Here is a 22,350-nt window from a genome sequence, read left to right as displayed (position 1 = left end):
AGAAGAGGGATATTCCCAGGTCAAGCAGGAAGAAAAAAGATCTTTGCCTTGGTCAACCAGGGCCGTGCAGTTTCTGACCTGTCACGCTTTTTATAGGAAACCATTTTATTTTAGCCTTGTTCAACCATCCACATTTAATTTCTTAGCTATATTCCCCCCAAAATGGGGAATGGCATTGGCGGTATCTTTTTTTTGCTTGTCTATTTGGGTCACAATGAATTTGGAAGACTCCCTGCCTGAGGATGGCACAGCATATGGGACCCAAGATCTTCACATGACCATTTCCTCAACCACAGAAAAGGGGGCATCGCTAGGGTAGATCCACTCTGATGATGGCGTACGTGCATAATGTCTGGCCTGGGCCTACACTTACCTAACACCCTTCTGTGTTCTCTTGTCCCCCCATTCACCTCTGTTTGGAAACTTCTGTCCATTTTTATACCCATTCCATGAAACGACAACATTTGAATATCCTGCAGCCTCCCTCTTTTCCTCCATCATACAAGCATTTTGCCCACATCTCTATCTCTCTCCAGTTTTGGAATGTTTTAATCCCATTACAGTCCCAACCTGAGAGGGAGGGGAGTGTGGGGGTGCAGAGACTGTGCAGTCAGTATGAGAGTCCCTTTGTATCCCAGCGAGCTACAGGCCAGGCAGTTATGGGTATGGCTCCCTCATTGCCCCGTTTCCCTCCACTCACTGCTTCCTCTCAATGGCTCTCTTTGTCTTACCAAAGTATCACACAGCCGATTAAATAGAGGGAATTAGAGTCAGGCTTAACCCACAACACACAATCACACACAAGCATGGACATAGGCATACACACACATGATTTAAACTGCTGAAGTGCGTGTCGTGGGACCGGTCAGAGTAGTGGACCATAGTGGGGTTCAGTGTTGTCTGTGTGGTGCTGTGTAGCCTGTGCAAAGAACAGCAATATCCAGCAAAAGGGTTCTGTGCCTGGAGCTCATGGATGAGGGCTGCCATGGTTTTCAATATTCTGTAATCATACTCAGCCTAACTGAATTAGCCATGATCCATTCACTGAAATTGCTTTTGTTAAGTGTATGAAACAATGATTGAGTTACTCCAAGCTGTGCATAACTGCTGTTGTTGCATCGCCGCCCAAGCCCTAACCCTAGCCTAATTCTGCAATGTGAGGAAAATAAGAAAATAATTCACTTTGGCAAGTAGCATTTATGGTATATTGGAATTCACTGTTTGTTGTCCAATGTCTTCTTACCCTTCTTAAGGCAGCCGGTATAAAAACATTAGTGGAGACAGACTTTTACAAAAGCAGAAAGAATACAGTTTTATTTAGTGTGAGAGGAATTCATTAGTCATCAGGTCTTGTTTCCGCTAGTATTTACAAGTTGTTTTGTTCTGCTGGCAACACTTACTGAGAAACACTTACTGAGTAAACACAAAACACCAAAACAACAATAACAGTCAAGAGTTTTCAACATGGTGAAGAAAACCTGTTAACAGCGCATAAAAACATAATACCAGCAAATATAAATAATAATTGTAATATTCATAGGAACAAGCAATTCCTAAAGCAAGATGAAGGATTTAAAATGAAATGTCATGTGCTTCTTACACTCAAGACATAATGTACAAAAATGGCCCAAAAGTAGTTCTGGGCCAAAAGGAAGCACTACCATTATTTAAAATAATATCATTGAAATCACATATATTAGAATAAAATAAACATACAAGGTATTATTTCACATTACAACATGAAGGGGCATCCAACTTTAACTACAGGTATGGTTATTTTGGGGTTGTCTCTTGGTACCTCTCTTTAGAAAATAACCCTTTGGATTGTTGCTATTCTGTTGCAAACAAGGGGTTAGTATTTCATGACATAAAGGCCAGTTTGAGATCTTACCCTCTGTAGACTCGAGAACTCATTCATGCATGCTATTACTCACTCAATCTCAGGCAACTGTGCTTCTGTGAAAGGCAACTGTGCTTCTGTGGCATTTCAGAAAAGCCATAAACAGGTAGCAAAAATGTTACAACTATCTACAAATCTAACATTTTACACTGAATATGGTACACTGAGTGCACAAAACAATAGGAACACCTTCCTAATATTAAGTTGCAGCCCCTTTTGCCCTCAGAACACCCTCAATTCGCTGGGGCATGGACTACAAGGTGTCGAAAGCATTTCACAGGGATGCTGGCCCACGATGACCCCAATGATTCCCGCAGTTGTGTCAAGTTGGCTGGATGTCCTTTGGATGGTGGACCATTCATGATACACACGGGAAACTAAAACTGTTGAGCATGAAAAACCCAGCAGCGTTGCAGTTCTTCACACATTCAAACCAGGACGCCTGGCACCTACTACCATACCCCGTTCAAAGGCACTTTAATATTTTGTCTTACCCATTCACCCTCTGAATGGTACACAGCCCATGTCTCAATTGTCTCAAGGCTTAAAAATCCTTCCTAAACCTGTCTCCTTCCCTTCATCTACACTGATTGAAGTGTATTTAACAGGTGACATCAATAAGGGATCATCGCTTTCACCTGATCAGTCTATGTCATGGAAAGAGCAGGTGTTCCTAATGTTTTGTACACTCAATGTATAGACACATTTTGAATGTCAAACCATTAAGAACAATGTGAGGGCAGTGGTGCAGACTTTCAGTGTAGTAAAACATTGGCAATAAATGACATTAATAGTAAAGATTATAACAATGAAAATAATGTATTATGTCTACTGAAGATACATACTTAATGACCTCAATTTTGGTTAATAGAAGTTTTTGAAATGTTCTGTGTTAAAGAGACAATGCTGAATCAACATAATAGTCAGTGCCATGGGAAAAAAATATTGAGGTTGATAAATCAATATAGTGTTGAGGGTATGTCACCAAAGAGCTGTAATCAGGTCAGAAAAAATGTGTTGTACTTAATTCAACATCAATGTAGTACTGTAATACAGTGTCATACAGAGAGAAACAACTTAAATAATATTTTTCTCTTTCTTTAAAGTTTTGGTTTCAAAACTTTGGTCATTTTAATTTATAAAACATTTGTAGAAACAGATTTTCTGGACTGTATGCCCTTTGTTATAGTTTTACAGTATATTCCAATTACAACATAGGCAACTTATACGCGCATTCTGTATGTCATTTAGCAGACAAATGTATCCAAAGAGACTTACAGTCATGTGAGCATACATTTTACATATGCGGTTCAGTCGATACAAGAAATTGTAGGAAATATGCCTCTAGGCCAATCACAGAATATGTCATTGATTATATATTGGATATTGTGTTACATCATGTAATTCATCTGTTTTAAACATGCCTGAGATGTAGATGGATGGACTAGCACTGGCACTTTGTACTGTTGACATCTTTACATCATAAAGCCATTTCAACGATAAGCCTCTAGATTTGAATACGGATTTGATTTATTCTCTTATCCAACCCTCCGAGTACTCAACATTGAAGTTATACACCACACGTTACCCCATAAAATCATCTGATTTCCATTCCTCCTTGGACCCTACAGGCCTTCCTGCATCTGGGCCAGACCAGAGGGAGATTCCATCACCCCACTGCCTCCAACCTAGGTCTCCTCCGCTCTGTGGGTCTGCCGTTGGGGCCAAATCTACACCAGAGCCATCTGCTCCTGGTCTTTGTCAGGGCCGCGACAGGGTGGTGTAGACCGGCTGCTCCCAGTGCGTGGGGCTGTGTGACTGTGGCATGCTGGACGGGTCAGTGATGGCTGTGTACAGGGGCCTCTGCGTGGGCCCCATGTAGGAGAAGGCAGAGTACAGCCCTGAGGCCTGGCTGGAGTGGGCGTAGTAGGATCCCGAGGCCTGGTGGTCAGCATACTCTGCAAACTGGGCCCTGGAGGCCAGCGAGGGGAAAGCAGAGCTGTAGTGGGGCAGGCTGAGGGGAGTGTAGGTGACATGGGAACCCCCTGAGGATGCTTCAGCAAAGTGTCCCCCCGAGCCGGCCTCACTCTTAATCTGGGCCTTGGAGGGGTCGGAGCCCAGAGGTGAGGCATGATGCTGCTGGTGCTGCTTGGATAGCCACGCTGCAGAGTGTCCACTGGCCACGGCCAGGGCAGAGGAGATACCGTAGGCATAGGGAGATACAGAGGACCCTGCTGCTGCCGCAGACCCAGCACTCTGTCCAATCCCCGGGTGCCCATTGGGTGGCAGGTACTGGTCAAACTCGTTCACATCAAAGGGCTCCATGTTAGCCATCACCTCGTGGCTGATCTCACCGATGTCCACGTTTCCGAAATCAATGTGTGGTTTGCCTGACCCTGATCCAGAGCCACCCTCCGCTCCTATCCCCATTCCCCCACGGGAGCTCCCTGCTCCACCGCCCTCCCGCTTCCCATCGCCCGACTTCCCAGACTGGAGCTCCGTCTTGGGGGTGGTGGGTGGTGTAGGAGGGCTGTGGCTCTGGCCTGTGGGGAGACACAAAGCAGAGTTAATGTCAGCCTGGCTTGTGGTATATTATTTAGAATGGGGATGTGTGACAAACTGCATCGATAGGGCTGGTCAGACTCTGTGGCATACCTGCAGTATGTGGGTGGTGTCCATCAGCCAGAGGAGACCCCGCCCCCCCGACGTGGGCAGCCACGTCCAGGTGGAGGCTCTTGTAGTGTGATTGGCTGTGGCTGACTTCCCCCTCAGAGTGGCCGTCAGCTTCAGAGCCGGAGCCGGGTTTGCCATTCTTGCGGCGGCGTGGCTGGTACTTGTACTCCGGGTAGTCCTTCTTGTGCTGCTTCCTCAGCCTCTCCGCCTCCTCAATGAAAGGCTTCTTATCACTCTCATTCAAGAGCCTATGAGGGAGAAAATCGTTTTTGAAATAACAATGATAGAACATTTTACTTTCAGTCAGGAGGAACTTAAAGTTTGCAGGGTAGCCTAGTAGTTAGAGCGTTGGACTCGTAACCGGAAGGTTGCAAGTTCAAACCCCTGAGCTGACAAGGTACAAATCTGTTGTTCTGCCCCTGAACAGGCAGTTAACCCACTGTTCCTAGGCCAACATTGAAAATAAGAATTTGTTCTTAACTGACTTGCCTAGTTAAATAAAGGTAAAAAAAAATAAAATAAAAAGTAGAGGTGTTTTGTGCTGCTGATTTGATGCATGTGTCAAACTCTAATGCAGTCAGCCATTCTGTTTGAATGGGGAAATTACAGTAGTCTGAGAACATTTAACAGCATGTATTTTGATAACATGATGACCGTTATGTGTGTGTTAAGATAACAGTGACACAGTGCTGGTTCCTTTGACACCTCCACATCCCAGAGGTCAATAACCCTGGCCAACTCCAATAGAAGAATAATGACATTTTATTTACCAGGTGGTCTGTGTCAACTAGGACATATCACCTTTTATATTCAATCTACTAAGTATTCTAGTATTTTTCTTTTTTTTTATGTCTAACTGGTGTAATGGCAACACACTCATACAAAATTATGCTATTCTCCTTGATAAGCATTAAAACATTTTTAGAAAACAACAATAGACAATATTTATACTGTGGAGATTATTTCTACCGTCAGTTTTGCCTCTGAAACATTCATTTGATTTTCATCTCGTTCTAAATCGGATCCCCCATCTGCACAGCTGCATCAGAAAACCTGCCCACACCAGGGGATTTTCGGCTGGACTGTAATGAAATTAAGACACAGGCTAAAGATGCATCCTGTGCACGTAACATAAATCCATATTACTGATGGTGGAGTCAGGGGGACTGGCATGAGAAAACACTGACCTTTGAGACTCCAAGTTCAGCATGTTTCTTGGCCAATTATACAATCAAGCGCAGGCTCAAGGTAAAGTCTATCTAATTAATGTTGCCTCCTTATAAGGTTAATGAATTAGCCTCTCTGGGCCTTCCCATCAGCACGCACTTGTCTGACCTAGCAACAGTCCTCCATATCTGTGTTTTAAAGGCTGACCGAACTAGCCATTCAACCCGTTCACCAGTAAAATCTTGGATATCTTTTTACATAGTAGGTTCTTTAATATGGCTCTCTCAATTACAAATGACAGGGCTGTAAAAGTGTATATCTGCCATAATGGCCTATGCTTTAAAATATAGAGATGTGGGGATTACAAAAACCTCAGTGATTCCCACTGCAGCCATCTCCCTCCTAAACCACCATGAATTAAGTGGGTTATGAAATTGGGCATATCCAGTCACTATAATATGAATACAAAAAAACACAGAACTACATGTTTTTTGTTTTCTGTAGGCTACATAATCAACATAATTATTATTATGTTTAATTAGGTTGTAGGGCTTTTACAAGCTTTATTCTGAGCTGGTAGAATATTATTTTAACATATCTCAGCTAATTTGATTGAGAAACTCATTGCTGTAAAGAAGGGAACCTGCCTTGAAAAATCTAAAATCTATGACTTTTTAAGTTGTTTTTATGTTTTATGGGTCCATAATTCAAGTCTACTGTAGCATGAGGTGTCCTTTGAACTTTTGACCCAGAATGTTGTGACTAAGAACGCATTTGAACTTGTGTAACCCTGGATGTTTATTGTTGTTGACCAAAGCGGATGGACGCTGTAATAAACGATGCAATCTCAACCACACTGCACACTGCCCTAACCCATCTGGACAAGAGGAATACCTATGTGAGAATGCTGTTTATCGACTACAGCTCGGCATTTAACACCATAGTACCCTCCAAGCTCGTCATCAAGCTCGAGACCCTGGGTCTCGACCACGCCCTGTGCAACTGGACTTCCTGACGGGCCGCCCCCAGGTGGTGAGGGTAGGCAACAACATCTCCACCCCGCTGATCCTCAACACTGGGGCCCCACAAGGGTGCGTTCTGAGCCCTCTCCTGTACTCCCTGTTCACCCATGACTGGGTGGCCACGGACGCCTCCAACTCAATCATCAAGTTTGCGGATGACACAACAGAGGTAGGCTTGATTACCAACAACGACGAGACGGCCTACAGGGAGGAGGTGAGGGCCCTCGGAGTGTGGTGTCAGGAAAATAACCTCACACTCAACGTCAACAAAACTAAGGAGATGATTGTGGACTTCGGGAAACAGCAGAGGGAACACCCCCCTATCCACATCGATGGAACAGTAGTGGAGAGCGTAGTAAGTTTTAAGTTCCTCGGCATACACATCACAGACAAACTGAATTGGTCCACCCACACAGACAGCATCGTGAAGAAGGCGCAGCAGCACCTCTTCAACCTCAGGAGGCTGAAGAAATTTGGCTTGTCACCAAAAGCACTCACAAACTTTTACAGATGCACAATCGAGAGCATCCTGGCGGGCTGTATCACCGCCTGGTACGGCAACTGCTCCGCCCACAACTGTAAGGCTCTCCAGAGGGCAGTGAGGTCTGCACAACGCATCACCGGGGGCAAACTACCTGCCCTCCAGGACACCTACACCACCCGATGTTACAGGAAGGCCATAAAGATCATCAAGGACAACAACCACCCGAGCCACTGCCTGTTCACCCCGCTATCATCCAGAAGGCGAGGTCAGTACAAGTGCATCAAAGCTGGGACTGAGAGACTGAAAAACAGCTTCTATCTCAAGGCCATCAGACTGTTAAACAGCCACCACTAACATTGAGTGGCTGCTGCCAACACACTGAGTCAACTCCAGCCACTTTAATAATGGGAATTGGTGGGAAATTATGTAAAATATATCACTAGCCACTTTAAACAATGTTACCTAATACAATGTTTACATACCCTACATTATTCATCTCATATGTATACGTATATACTGTACTCTATATCATCTACTGCATCTTTATGTAATACATGTAGCACTAGCCACTTTAACTATGCCACTTTGTTTACATACTCATCTCACATGTATATACTGTACTCGATACCATCTACTGTATCTTGCCTATGCTGCTCTGTACCATCACTCATTCATATATCTTTATGTACATATTCTTTATCCCCTTACACTTGTGTGTATAAGACAGTAGTTTTGGAATTGTTAGATAGATTAATTGTTGGTTATTACTGCATTGTCGGAACTAGAAGCACAAGCATTTCGCTACACTTTCATTAACATCTGCTAACCATGTGTGTGACAAATAAAATTTGATTTGATTTGAGAAACGCTTTCCCTTACCTCCATAGTTTCCCGAGGGTTTTGCTGAGCTCCGCGTTGTGGAGGTGGGGATACTGGTCTGCCAGTTTTCTCCGTGCGGCCTGTGCCCACACCATGAAGGCGTTCATAGGCCTTTTCACGTGCGGCTTGCTTTTGCTGCTGGAGTTTACACGCACAGGCATTGGCACGAGAGTCCAGTCGTAGCCGTTCAGCACCTGGCTCACTGCCTCGCGGATACCAATGGGAAAGCGATCATCGTCTTCATCGGATTTGATGGAAATCCCGCCAGCTACATCGGATAGGGCGTCGTCGCCGACCCCTGTCAGCTGTGGCTGCGGACCGGACAGGGGGGAGTCTCCTCCGCCTGCTGCACTGGAGGAGTGACCCGGTGACAAGGAGTGACCGTCGTCCGAGACCCCCGGACTCATTTCTAACTCAGATAAACTCTGCTCCTCTCCCGACATCTTTTCCCTCTTCCAAGAAAGCTTCCTACCTCAGGTGAGTAACAGAACGTGCACAAGGTGTAGTTTCTTGGCCTATGGGTGTTCAACTACTAATCCTAGGCCTATCCCTATGTCTGAACTAATGAAGAAGTTCACCCTTTCTCAGGAATATAAACTATGTCTGTTTAAAACGAAAGGATTGCTTCTGTCACTCGAGGTCTCCTTTATATAAACTCCCAGTCAGTCTCAACTCTCAGTCTACGTTCTAAAATTCTGTTAGGATTCCTCATCAAAGTTCTTTCCATCCGTGTTGCTGGTATCTTACGCTGAGCGCGTATTGTGGATCCCAGTTTACCTGTTGATTCCCACCTCTTGCTCCAGTAGAACAGTGTCCTCTCCCTTGCAGTCTTTGAAATTGTAGTCCTTTATCTAAATACTGCAAATGACACAAAGTAGAGTATGTATTAGAAAACAATACCCTAGTGAGTGAAATATAGAACATATTATTAAACTGGGTGGTTCGAGCCCTGAATGCTGATTGGCTGACAGCCTTGATATATCAGACCATATACCACCACAGGTATGACAAAACATGTATTTGTACTGCTCTAATTACATTGTAACCAGTTTATAATAGCAATAAGGCACCTCTGGGTTTGTGGTACATTGTTTGCTCAGAATACTTTCATTTAATTAGCATATAAAGGATGTAATAAAAATTATTCGGAATTAGGATATAGAAGTGAATCTCAAGCCCATACAGTTAGTGCAGACGGTCTGTTATTCTAGCCCAGGCCTCGACTCCTGCTAACAAGCTACTGTTTAAGGTTTGGCACTTATTGCAAACTCCCCAGAGAGAAAGTGTTGGAATAATATGAGCCCGCACCAGCACAGGGCTTCGATTTATACCTCGGAGCTCTTAGATAAACACGGGCTGGCGCTGGAAATATAAATCGCCTGGGTACATGTGTATGCGCGTGTGTGAATTGGACACTGTCTGTTTGAAAAAAGTATAGGCTATGTGTCTGTATGCGACCTATTGGGGTCAAATGTGTAGTTTTGTCCATAGAATCAACGCCCGCCTGTGTAGGCCAACACGACCTTAACGTTTAGATTAAGCGAACTTGTGAACTGTAATAACAAACTATGTGCTGTTTGTTTTGGAATTGATTTAATCGTTGAATCAGTCATATTGTAGAAGTTAAATTCATAATGCTTGTCTCTCTAGTGCCCAATTGATCCTTTGTAACATTTGGATGCCACTGACATACTGGTGGTGAATTATCAGAGCATTGGCGGGACTGTGCCATCTCATCTTGTACCTCAACCACGTCCTGTTGTGCACCTGGTGGTCACAATTACCCCCCCCCCCAATCCTTTCTGTACGCCGATTTGTTATCCTTTCCACGCACATAACTGTTGCCCCCATGAACGTGTTACTGTTACATTGGTCAGTAGGGAGAAGAGCATTGGGTGTGGTGATGATGCTTCCTTTGCCACGGCCCAAATGTGTTTAATAACAGCCGGATTAGGCCTAATGGATCGCATTGCAACGCCGTGATCTTGCAAAGAGATTTGAACAGTGCGTTTTAGTCAATAAGGTTTTGACTAATACCAAAATGCAGGTTAGACGTTGCCTTTCGGTGGCTCTCATCCAGCAATAGCGTGCCTCCTAGTATTTTCTCGAATATCTGTCTGTTACGTTGAAGTTTATTAACAAGTCTCTGGCACGGATGTTAATCTGAATAGGCCTATGTCCGTATGGGTAACTGCGCTAGCAAAATACGATCTCCAATTGCGCGTCCGCATAAGAGGCTATGGGCCTACTTTTCATATGACAGGAGGACACTCACACAGGCTACTTAGAATAAAATATTGAAGCTTTATACACTATTTATACAAAAGTATGAGGACATCCCATCAATTTAGTGGATTTGCTATTTTAGCCACACCTGTTGCTGACAGGTGTATACAATCGAGCACAACAGCCATGCAATCTCCATAGACAAACACCGGCAGTAGAATGGCCTTACTGAAGATCTCAGTGACTTTCAACGTGGCACCGTCGTCGGATGCCACCTTTCCAACAAGTCAGTTCCTCAAATGTCTGCTCTGCCAGCTCGATCAACTATAAGTGCTGTTATTGTGAAATTGAATCATATAGGAGCAACAACGGCTCATTCGTGAAGTAGTACTAGGCCACACAAGCTCTCAGAACGGGTAAAAATTCTTTGTCCTTAGTTGCAACACTCACTACAGGGTTCTAAACTGCCTCATGAAGCAATGTCAGCACAAGGACTGTTTGTTGGGAGCTTTATGAAATGGGTTTCCATGTCCGAGCAGCCACACACAAGCCTAAGATCACCATGCACAATGCCAAGCATAGACTGGAGTGGTGTAAAGATCGCCGCCATTGGACTCTGGAGCAGTGGAAAGGTGTTCTCTGGAGTGATGAATCACGCTTCACCATTTGGCAGCCCAATGGACTGGGTTTGGAAGATACCCGAATGCATAGTGACAACTGTAAAGTTTGGTGGAGGAATAATGGTCTGGGGCTGTTTTTCATGATTCGGGCTCCTTAATTACAGTGAAGGGACATGTTAACGCTACAGCATACAATGACATTCTAGACAATTCTATGCTTCCAACTTTGTGGCAACAGTTTGGGGAAGGCCCTTTTCTGTTTCACCATGACAATGCCCCTGTGCACAAAGCGAGGTCCATACAGAAATGGTTTGTCGAGATCAGTGTGGAAGAACTTGATTGACCTGCACAGAGCCCTGACCTCAACCCCATCGAACACCTTTGGGATGAATTGGAGCTACGACTGCGAGCCAGGCTGAATGGAAGCAAGTCCCCGCAGCAATGTTCACCATCTAGTGGAAAGCCTTCCCAGAAGAATGCTGTTATTGCAGCAAAGGGGGGACCAACTCCATATTAATGCCCATGGTTTTGAAATGAGATGTTCGAAGAGCGGGTGTCCACATACTTTTGGTCATGTAGTGTATGTATAGGCTAATAACGGGTTTGTAATGGACATATAAGGCGACAATAATTGATGACAACTCCGGTCTTGGTGCGCTCGCCCATTCGAGTTGGTTGCAGCCAGAACAGAGTTCCTATGTGATTCAATATTGACCATTTCTTTCAATTAGCAATTTTTTTTACAAAGAAAGTATTTTCACCAGGTTGTCTTTCAGATTAGTTCAGAACTATGAAAGACACACGGTTTGTCTGTCCTGTGATTATTAAAGCAGGAGTTAAATGCCCATTTTTGCTCGTCCACATTGAAAATTCGTATTTAATTTATTGTCAATATAGGCTCTACTGTATATATATATATATTATGTAGCCTACAGTATATTGATTGTTCTCAACATTCCTCTTAAATTGGTGTTTATGATGTCAAACTTTCCATCAGTTAGACTTTTTCTATAGCAACCGTCATTAATTTACATGAAAGAAGTGGACTCCAAAGCCCTTCTTATCGCTTGACCTAACAATACATTTCCCTTGATTTACGAAAATATTTTCCCATGATTGATGCTGTAGTCTCTCCCTTAGTTAGTTGTGACGTGTTCATTTATTATAATAAAATAAAAAACGTTAACATATCCAGAAATGTGTCATAGCCTATCTGAATCTGCGATTTTTTAAAATTCCAAAACAATTGTCTCTAAACAATTGAATAAAACGTGACAATTATATGACCTATTTGAGTTTTATCGTGAATTTGGCCTTCGAGTTTGTGTTCTGATGCAGGTCTAGAATATTGTATGCATTGAACAGGTTGTTGGCACGAACCACTGATCAGAGATGACGAGAACACGTCCAGCTTTTAACGCATTATGAAATTGGTGATCTTGTTGACTAACTTTCTCTCAATGAATAAGTATATTAGTCAACCTGTAAATACTCACGAATAAATAGGCATAATATTTGTCAAATGCCTCATATCGTTGAAAATAGTCCCATGCGTCATGAATTTTTGGATAGCCAGTAGATGTAATTAAGGAGTCAAATTTTGCTGTTAATGGGAAAAGTTTCGTTGATTTCAACTTGAACTCGATCGAAACTATATTTTTCACTGGTCTATAAATAATTGTATCTTCGAAAGGACCGTTTACGACAAAGCACACCTAAACGGAATACATAACTTTGAAGCTGGTTCATAATTGAAATTGTATGTCAGTAGGCCTCTTTGTATTAACCTATATAGTCTGTAACATACACTTGCAAAAAATATATATAATATATTGCTGGGATGCGTATTAAACATGTATTTCTCCTGCCAGTCACGATAATCATATCCTGCTATAACAGAGCAGGCGATGCCCACTTTACGCAGCAGGATTATCCTAAAATACATTTTAAATGTAACAATAATAATATGGTAATAGTTATAATGATAATAGCCTAATAATAATAGTCTAATAATTTAAATAAAACAATGATTTAGAAAAGATGCAGGTGTAATACATAATTTCTAACTGCACAATTTAGATTAACTTTATGGCTTGATTATTTGACAAATGAAAGAAAGAGAGAGAGAGAGAGAACAGCAGAGACAGGAAAGTATTTCAAAAGCTAAGCGCCTTACTTCAGTAATGAAAAATGAGGTCGCCCGCTTAGCACGAGAGTCCGTGTGTTCCCGAGTTTCCAAAGTGACGCTCGCGCTCACTCCCTAGCCCCCTCGCTCGCACTGCCCTTCTATGAATGCCTGCTCTGTGTCGCGCCGGGGCTTAAAGAGCTCCGTTGTGTGAGGAAAAAGAAAAAAGTGGGGGAAAAAGTCTTAAAGGAGCAGCAAACTTACACGCATTCAACACCGGCAATCAATGTGATTGGTCGATTATTATTTTTGCTCAGTTTCCTGCAGGGAAGGATCTCACTGTCAAAATTAGCATCAATATTATGCCAATTTTACGCCTACCTGAATAATGTGGAGACGCCTCGATTGTTTTGGTTAGGTAGGCTACTTATCTATTTCTAGGCTGCAGTGCCATCAGATTCTGTGGAATGAGATGCTGCATTTGGGTTTGGGTATTTCGGGCTTCTGAAAGCAATATCTAGCCTATGGAAAATCCTTTCTGTTGGGAAAATGTATGTGATATCATCCATATTTGGGGTGTGCTACTTTTTGACCCTCTTGTGGTGATCAGAGTAGGGCAATTCCAATGTGGAACACAAAAATATCCGTTTTCTATGAACATTTGTTAAGAATAAAAACTATAATTCAGTAAGAAATATATGTTTTTCTACGTTGTGATTTTTCAGATCCATGTTATTCTCATACATCATTATAGCCATTACAGATTGGGTAGCAGATTTTGATTTAATGATTTAATGTGCTGGATGTTTTATATTATTGATTTGGAATTAGGGATTCCATCTCTAAATGTAGGCATAGCCTAAATATCTATATAATGCTCAAATCATAAAAGAGCAATGTTGACTATGATATTTGTCATGTTAAATGTATTGGAGAGGGATATTAGCGGCATGCGCAATCCTTTCCTGAGAAATTTTCATTTGCAAAAGCTTATAGGGCCACACCAAAAAGAGACCTTAAAAACATAAGCCATCACTCAATTTCAAATAAAAAATGATTTGGGTTTCTGAATCATTTATAAGGCCTGTATTATAAATAGGACTACCGGCTAGGCTAGCCTTATGTGCATTTAAGCATAAGGTACATTGATATTTACCAAACTCCACAATCACCTTGAATGCGTTCCCATGGAGAAATGTTTTCGTCTTATTGTTATTACTATTGTAAGCCATATTTTTTTGTAGAAGGAGCGTAGGCCTATTCTCTGATGTTATCAAATGTAATTTATTTTCCTGTTTCTGCATTTCGTGTTGGTGGTGTGAATTTGCATTTGATTTGAATGATAGGCTACATGATGTAGTGTGCCCCACAGGAGCTTGTCCAGCACCCTGTCACTCACATCACTGGATACACGCGTCAACAACTGACTTTGATGTGTCTCTTCTTATCCTGTTTGAAGTGATGTCCGGGGACATCATCTAAATTAGCAGCGGGGCCCCGGAGAACACACTGATGCTTTGTTTTTGCAAGCTCATATCAGAGTCCCTCCCTCAGAGTCCCTCTAATTTAGATATCGATTTTACGCACGTTTTACGCACACAAACTAGGCGAAGTGAACAGTTGGCCTATAGGCATTTATCTCTTGATATTTTGTGTTAGATTAACTTAAATTTCACTGACACTGGTTTGTTGGATAGAGCATCAACGTAGGCCTACAGTAGACTATCCAGTGCAGGCCACTGACTGTCGGAATTAAATATCATTCCAAGGCGAACACTGCGCTACTTCATCCTATGTGTGAGTTTTATAATTGCATCAGTGCGCAGTCACTTAGATACACAGAGCACACATTTAAAACCAAACAGCATTTGGAGAAAATATAGAAAGTAGCGATGGGGGGTATTATGTGTCGAACGCACACAAATACATGCGCTGTTCTTTTCAACAATGACCCCTTGTATTTCCTTCTCCCGACACTACCCCCTCATCCCAAAAAATCACTTATTTGTTCATTATCCATGAATGTTGACTGTGATAAGGGAATCCTAACCATGAGTGAATCTCTCTGTCTGGTTCTCTCTCCCTCTCTCGCCCTTTCATTCCCTCTCTCCTCTTCTCTTTGCGCCCTTTGTTTTATCTCAGGTGAATTGTAATCATGTGATCAAACGAACACCCCCTTCCATTATCCCCTTAAAATGAAAAAATGAGGAACAAAAAACAGTTCTGTGTATATGAAAAAGAAAAAGAGAAAAAGTCATGTCTCCGTTTAGTGCGTCTCTTTGTCTGGGTCTCAGCAAACGCTCACATATAGGGGGAAATGCTCCAAGACCTCTACTTTGCTTATGGATCTCTGTCGCACTGTCCAGCTCTTGAGAGGGGGAAATTTAAAATGCAACTCCGGTGGACTGGCTGGTCCTTCAGGATTTGTGGCCTGGCCGCAACATTGAAGTGAGTTTTTGTGAGTGTGCAGTAAAGATTGGGAGAACATCAGGAATTCATGGTGTTTGGGGGTGAAAAGACAGTCCTATTACTGCTAGTTTCATGTCAATATTTAGCCTACATTTTGTAAGGCGCGAATATTTGAGAAATAAGTGTGATTCGTATAATTTCTGAGCCTCAGTGTTGTCTATTATGTATTATACGTTTTTTGTTATAAGCTAAGGATGTTGTAATGCAAAAAGTTCAGAAAGATACACTTCATGTACGGGGTTAGTGTTTCTTTATCGAAATCAATATCCCGTAAGGAACCAGCATTTGTGTGTGATTGTGTTGTGATTTATTGAAGTGAATTAAGAGGGAGAGAAAAGCCAGATGAACATATCTGTGGTCGCATGTGTCGAATCGTTGTTGTTTAAATATTTATTTTAAATGCACCGTCATGACATTACATTTTATGTTCTCCTCTAGGCAAATTATAATCTTTGATCAAAAGAAAAAATGTATTAAATTATGTATTTAACAAAGAATATGCTTCCATGCAATTTGGTTGATTAGCCTAATGTTAAAGTTTAATTTAGCTGGTTTCTTAATTAATTGTGTAAACATTTAGTAGCCTAGACGATTGGTGTAGGTTAATAGAAGGTCGTTGTTCAAAATAACTCGGAATAGTTAGACATGGTTATATCGTTATAATCGATTCTCTTATAACATCAGGTTAACTATTATCAATGCGATTTGTTTTTGTTGGTTTGCTTTTAGGCCTAACAATAAGTAATTTCACCATTAGTTAAACTCTTGTGAAAACTCCGCGTCTAATCCATCTACCAACCTGGCCCCATTCCATCATGGCCACCGAATCATCAACCTCATTCCTAATTGGCATACATCACTCTTAACCTCTCCACCTGAACGCTGATGTGTGGTGAGCGTTTTGGAACAAAAATGGTCGCCGTGCATCACCCAGGTTGGTGCCGCACATTGGTGGTGGATGGGGTGATTTTCCCCCTTACTACGTAAAGCACGTGAGTACTTCAGTTGGTAGAAAAGCACTATATGAATCCAATCACTTATTATTATTATTATTACAAACATTGGAGTAAAACAAACGTATATATTGTAAGTTATATTCTTCAACAATCAATGGATATATATAATTAATTTACATCCACAAATGTATATATCAACTAAGGAATCTTGCTTTAAATATGTTCAAGGATATGGTATGTTATACTTTATAATTGTAGCCTACATTTACTGAGCTTGTTGTAGGACAAAATGGTCAGACTATTGTTTTTGGCAGCAAACGTGACAGAATAAGACGATAAATACATTTTCCTCAATGTTACATTAGGACTAATTTATCAGAATATTAGAGGAAGCATTGATGCAACGAAAATATATATAAAGTCGTGCAAATGTGGCTTTTCAATTTTGGTTGCATACAACGACTAACAGGTCATTTATGTCGAAAGCCTAAATTAGTATCAGATCATTATTAAATCAAATATTCTGGAAAATGTTTTGTCAAAATAACTAAACTTAATGTCAGACACATTTTTTAAATATATATTTTATAACAGAAGCCTAACTTCTTCACCCTCTGACTTCGCTTGTTAATTAATAAATATGCATTTTTTATGATAAAACAGCGTCCAACTTTGTGGTAAACCTTTTAAAAATGTAAAATGGTGAATATATTTGCTCTGTTTTGTTGTTGTGTCTTTAGAACCAGTATTTGAATATTGTGCTAAACTGTATGTAATGTATTGACGTTTACAGATGTAGAGAAGTAAAAAATAGGGTCAAATTATATAATTATCAATAGAACAAATCGTTAACATGATGGTATTGATTGAAATAAAAAAATAAGAGGCAAAGGAATAAGAACAGTTGTTAGAATGAGACTTCTCTTACTTATTGAATATTCATTTATTATATGTTAATTCATAAAGAGGATTTATTTGCTATTTGTTTATTTAGCTTTGTTAATTTAGAATGGAATATGTCACAGTATTGGGACATTTTCTACTTACAAACCTCTTTCATATCATTTTAAATCACTATCTGAATGTAGAAACAAATGGACACTACAAACGTTGAACTTAGTGCTTTTTACTGTGACTTATGTTGCTAAATGTTTCCTACAACATAGAAATGTGGTTCATGTTGAAACCTTCTCTTTAGTTTCTGAGTTTCCCATAAATCCGCTGTGGTGCCAGGGAACTGCCATGTGACACTGATGATGTCGTTTGTTGTGCAGCCATAGACAGTTGTGACGGTAAACAGTTGGAACTCAGGTCTGTGACCAGGGGGGTAAGGGGGTCACCCTCAAAGCAGACTGCTAATGTGGGCCTCATGGTTCTGTGACTGTGACACTACCTGAGGGGGCTCTTCCATTAACCTGGTCACAACAGGGACAGATATCAACAACATCCTGTGGCACTAGACTGGATCAAATTTGTTTCAAGAACACTTAAGAGATAGAAGAAGAACAAGAAGAAGAAGAGAGAAAGACCAGAATCTTCTAGAGCAAATGTATTTATCATTTTGTGTCTGTGAGGGAAGGGTTGACCTTTTGTCTGTGTGCTGGCAGATACAATTCCTGGGGGAATTCCTGCATTCTCACAAAAGGAGAGAATCTGATAGGGGGAGAGAAAGAGCTGGAGAGGGAGAGAGAGGTCAGTGGTAAAAAAAATGACTGGACATAGTGTAATGATCTCATATTTTCTGGTGGGATGGGGAGAATTCTGCTGTCATCCATCACTTGAATAAGGTGCCCAGTAAACACCCAAATTCTTCCTCCTCATAATCCTATTTTTGGCACTGAGCAATGGCAGCTAAGATGGATTGCAGTGGACAAGATGGACTAGGCAAACAACACAGAGGTCCATTACAGAACAATAAGTAATTTACTTTCATTTAAATGTATCTCTCACTTTTAGCTACGTTGTTTGGTGTCTGGCTTTGTTATGGATATTTTGGAATCCACTAGAAAAGTTACAGATTGCAAACTTTACCATACTTTTCTTGGGGTTTGCTTTTCATTTCTGATATGGCCCACAGACCAGACATTCAGCTTACCCACTCTTAAATATGTGATCTGCTCTAAGCTGTTAGGCGGTAACAGATTTTGCACCTGTACAAAATCCAACAGGTGCACAAATATTTCCCATTGCAGCAGGTCAGTCAAAGCTGCTGCAATCATTTGAAGAGCTGGAGATCCCCCCCCAGTCAATTTTGAAAACAAATGGAACCGCCATTCTTGTATGTAGTCATTGACAGGTGAGCACAAGGATATCACACAGTCCCTCTTCACTTCGAACGTAGACTCCCAGTGTATCTGTTGTCCACTACTTCACATTAACACTTATGTGTCATAGAACCAAAGTTCACAGACACTCAGCACTCCTAGAGTTGAACTCTTTAAGATTTCTTACATTTACCATATCACAATGACTGAATGGAATCCTTCACAGAAATGCCTCACTGATTGTGATAAATAATGATTAAAGCTCATTAAAATGTCAGGCAATCTTCAAAGGGTTAATAAAAATAATTCAGCATTCCATGAGACCTTCTGACCTTTCTTTTCAACCATCTTTTTAATAAATCGATGCAGCTGCGCGGCGCTTAAATAGGTCCCCCTCTTGAGTGTCTGTGGCTTGCCATGAATCCTGTCTTTGTGTTCCTACCACTGAATTTCCTATTCTTTTGTGTTCTTTTTTTTCCGATGTTGCTGGTGGTGATGGGGGGGAGTAGGTTGGTTGGGTGGTAATAGTGGAGGGGGGATAGAACTTGGACTGGCTTTCAATGCAGCTGGGGAGCAGGGTGGGGTGGGGTGGGGTGGGGCGGGGGGTTAGCAGAAGAAAACGCTAGAGAGAGATGGGGCGAGGAGGCAATAGGGGATGGGGTGTGGTGGTGCTGGGAAGGGGTGTGGGTCGATGTATTGCAAGCACCATGAATGGCCCTTTGTATGTCCTGGTTCATATCTACACTAGCTAGCCAAAGGGAAGAATCTAGTTACATCAATTGTGTGAGGGGACATCTAAAGGAAATTGATAGGGGGTTGTGGAGTTAGAGTCTGAGGTAAAAATAGTGGAGTTTAGTTACCTGCCGGATCTTTGGTGGCATTCTATAACCATTCATTTGCCATTGCATGCCATTTTGTGAATCCTGCCGTTATCAATAGCATTTCAACCATAAACAAATACTTTATAATATTCTGCAGATTGCTTGTAAAGTTTTGATGATAATGTGCATGCATCTATGTTTTGCTATCCTTGTTTTTCCTGTGGCTAAGATTTCCAGGCAACTAAGTAAACTGTAACGCACAGGTGTGCCTTTATTATCTATATATTGATGTAAAGTCAGTTTTTTATTATCTATATATTGATGTAAAGTCAATATTTTATTATCTATATATTGATGTAAATGTAAATATGTAAATATTGATGTCAGTATTTTATTATCTACAGTGGGGCTAATTTTTGCTAATTTGTTTGCTAATTCAGAAAAAAGAAAAAACGGAAATACATAATTTACAGTGGGGCAAAAAAGTATTTAGTCAGCCACCAATTCTGCAAGTTCTCCCACTTAAAAAGATGAGAGAGGCCCGTAATTTTCATCATAGGTACACTTCAACTATGACAGACAAAATTAGAAGACAAAAAATCGAGAAAATCACATTGTAGGATTTTTTATGAATTTATTTGCAAATTATGGTGGAAAATAAGTATTTGGTCAATAACAAAAGTTTATCTCAATACTTTGTTATATACCCTTTGTTGGCAATGACAGAGGTCAAACGTTTTCTGTAAGTCTTCACAAGGTTTTCACACACTGTTACTGGTATTTTGGCCCATTCCTCCATGCAGATCTCCTCTAGAGCAGTGATGTTTTGGGGCTGTTGCTGGGCAACACAGACTTTCAACTCCCTCCAAAGATTTTCTATGGGGTTGAGATCTGGAGACTGGCTAGGCCACTCCAGGACCTTGAAATGCTTCTTACGAAGCCACTCCTTCATTGCCTGGGCGGTGTGTTTGGGATCATTGTCATGCTGAAAGACCCAGCCACGTTTCATCTTCTATGCCCTTGCTGATGGAAGGAGGTTTTCACTCAAAATCTCACGATACATGGCCCCATTCATTCTTTCCTTTACACGGATCAGTCGTCCTGGTCCCTTTGCAGAAAAACAGCCCCAAAGCATGATGTTTCCACCCCCATGCTTCGCAATAGGTATGGTGTTCTTTGGATGCAACTCAGCATTCTTTGTCCTCCAAACACGACGAGTTGAGTTTTTCCCAAAATTTCTATTTTGGTTTCATCTGACCATATGACATTCTCCCAATCTTCTTCTGGATCATCCAAATGCTCTCTAGCAAACTTCAGACGGGCCTGGACATGTACTGGCTTAAGCAGGGGGACACGTCTGGCACTGAAGGATTTGAGTCCCTGGCGGCGTAGTGTGTTACTGATGGTAGGCTCTGTTACTTTGGTCCCAGCTCTCTGCAGGTCATTCCCTAGGTCCCCCCGTGTAGTTCTGGGATTTTTGCTCACCATTCTTGTGATCATTTTGACCGCACGGGGTGAGATCTTGCGTGGAGGCCCAGATCGAGGGAGATTATCAGTGGTCTTGTGTGTCTTCCATTTCCTAATAATTTCTCCCACAGTTGATTTCTTCAAACCAAGCTTCTTACCTATTGCAGATTCAGTCTTCCCAGCCTGGTGCAGGTCTACAATTTTGTTTCTGGTGTCCTTTGACAGCTCTTTGGTCTTGGCCATAGTGGAGTTTGGAGTGTGACTGTTTGAGGTTGTGGACAGGTGTTTTTTATACTGATAACAAGTTCAAACAGGTGCCATTAATACAGGTAACGAGTGGAGGACAGAGGAGCCTCTCAAAGAAGTTACAGGTCTGTGAGAGCCAGAAATCATGCTTGTTTGTAGGTGACCAAATACTTATTTTCCACCATAATTTGCAAATAAATTCATAAAAAATCCTACAATGTGATTTTCTGGATTTTGTTTCTCATTTTGTCTGTCATAGTTGAAGTGTACCTATGATGAACATTACAGGCCTCTCTCATCTTTTTAAGTGTGAGAACTTGCACAGTTGGTGGCTGACTAAATATTTTTTGGCCCACTGTATATATTGATGTAAAGTCATGTCAAGATGTGTATGAAGGCGAAGTCAGGTGCAGGAGAGCAGAGTATGATAAATAAAGCGCACTTTATTATAGTTCCAAACTGGGAGCACAACAAAACAAACGCGCTCAAAAAACAGAACAATAAAGTAAAGCGCTAAACGAACATCACTAGACATGAAAACAATTACACACAAAACATGATGGGAAACAGAGGGTTAAATACAAGTAGATTGATTGGGGAAATGAAAACCAGTTGTGTATGAAAACAAGACATGGAATTATGGACGAGGCGCAGGGCGATCCGGCTGGCGATGGTGAAACTCCCGCAGTAGTTCAGGATCCAAAATATCTGCAACCGGAACCCAGCACCTCTCCTCCGGTCCGTACCCCTCCCACTCATGAGGTACTGAAGGCCCGACGCCTCGAATCCAGGATGGAACGAACGATGTACGCCGGGGCCCCCTCGATGTCCAAAGGGGGGGGGGGCCTCCCGCACCTCAGATTCCTGGAACGGACGAGCCACCATCAGCCTGAGGAGAGACACATGGAACGAGGGGTTAATACGATAATAAGAGGGAAGTTATAATCTGTAACATACCTCGTTCACCCTCCTCAGGACTTTAAATGGCCCTGCAAACTGTGGACCCAGCTTCCGACAGCGCAGGCGGAAGT

The 22,350-nt window shown here is 41.8% G+C and overlaps 1 protein-coding gene and 1 long non-coding RNA gene across 2 annotated transcripts in view; one reads left to right on the top strand and one right to left on the bottom strand.

The window, feature by feature from the left end:
- Window positions 1-3,567: 3,567 nt before the first annotated feature.
- LOC135555544 (transcription factor Sox-10-like) lies at window positions 3,568-13,287 on the bottom strand. Its single transcript, XM_064988066.1, has 4 exons — window positions 13,148-13,287; window positions 8,126-8,983; window positions 4,556-4,821; window positions 3,568-4,443 (listed from the first exon to the last, which is right to left on the bottom strand). Exons 2-4 carry the CDS (start codon window positions 8,566-8,568, stop codon window positions 3,662-3,664), a joined length of 1,491 nt encoding a protein of 496 aa, XP_064844138.1. The 5' UTR covers window positions 8,569-8,983; window positions 13,148-13,287; the 3' UTR covers window positions 3,568-3,661.
- A 2,051-nt stretch (window positions 13,288-15,338) lies between these two features.
- The window catches only part of LOC135555542 (uncharacterized), a 52,214-nt gene continuing 45,202 nt past the window's right edge, over window positions 15,339-22,350 (top strand). Inside the window, exon 1 of the long non-coding RNA XR_010457881.1 lies at window positions 15,339-15,544. This is a non-coding gene — a long non-coding RNA (uncharacterized LOC135555542). The remainder of the gene's footprint in view (window positions 15,545-22,350) is intronic.

This window comes from Oncorhynchus masou, chromosome 15 (assembly GCF_036934945.1).
Source record: "Oncorhynchus masou masou isolate Uvic2021 chromosome 15, UVic_Omas_1.1, whole genome shotgun sequence".
Classification (NCBI taxonomy): Eukaryota; Metazoa; Chordata; class Actinopteri; order Salmoniformes; family Salmonidae; genus Oncorhynchus; species Oncorhynchus masou.
Note: the sequence above shows the minus strand (reverse complement) of the source record. Positions and strands in the feature narration are given on the sequence as shown.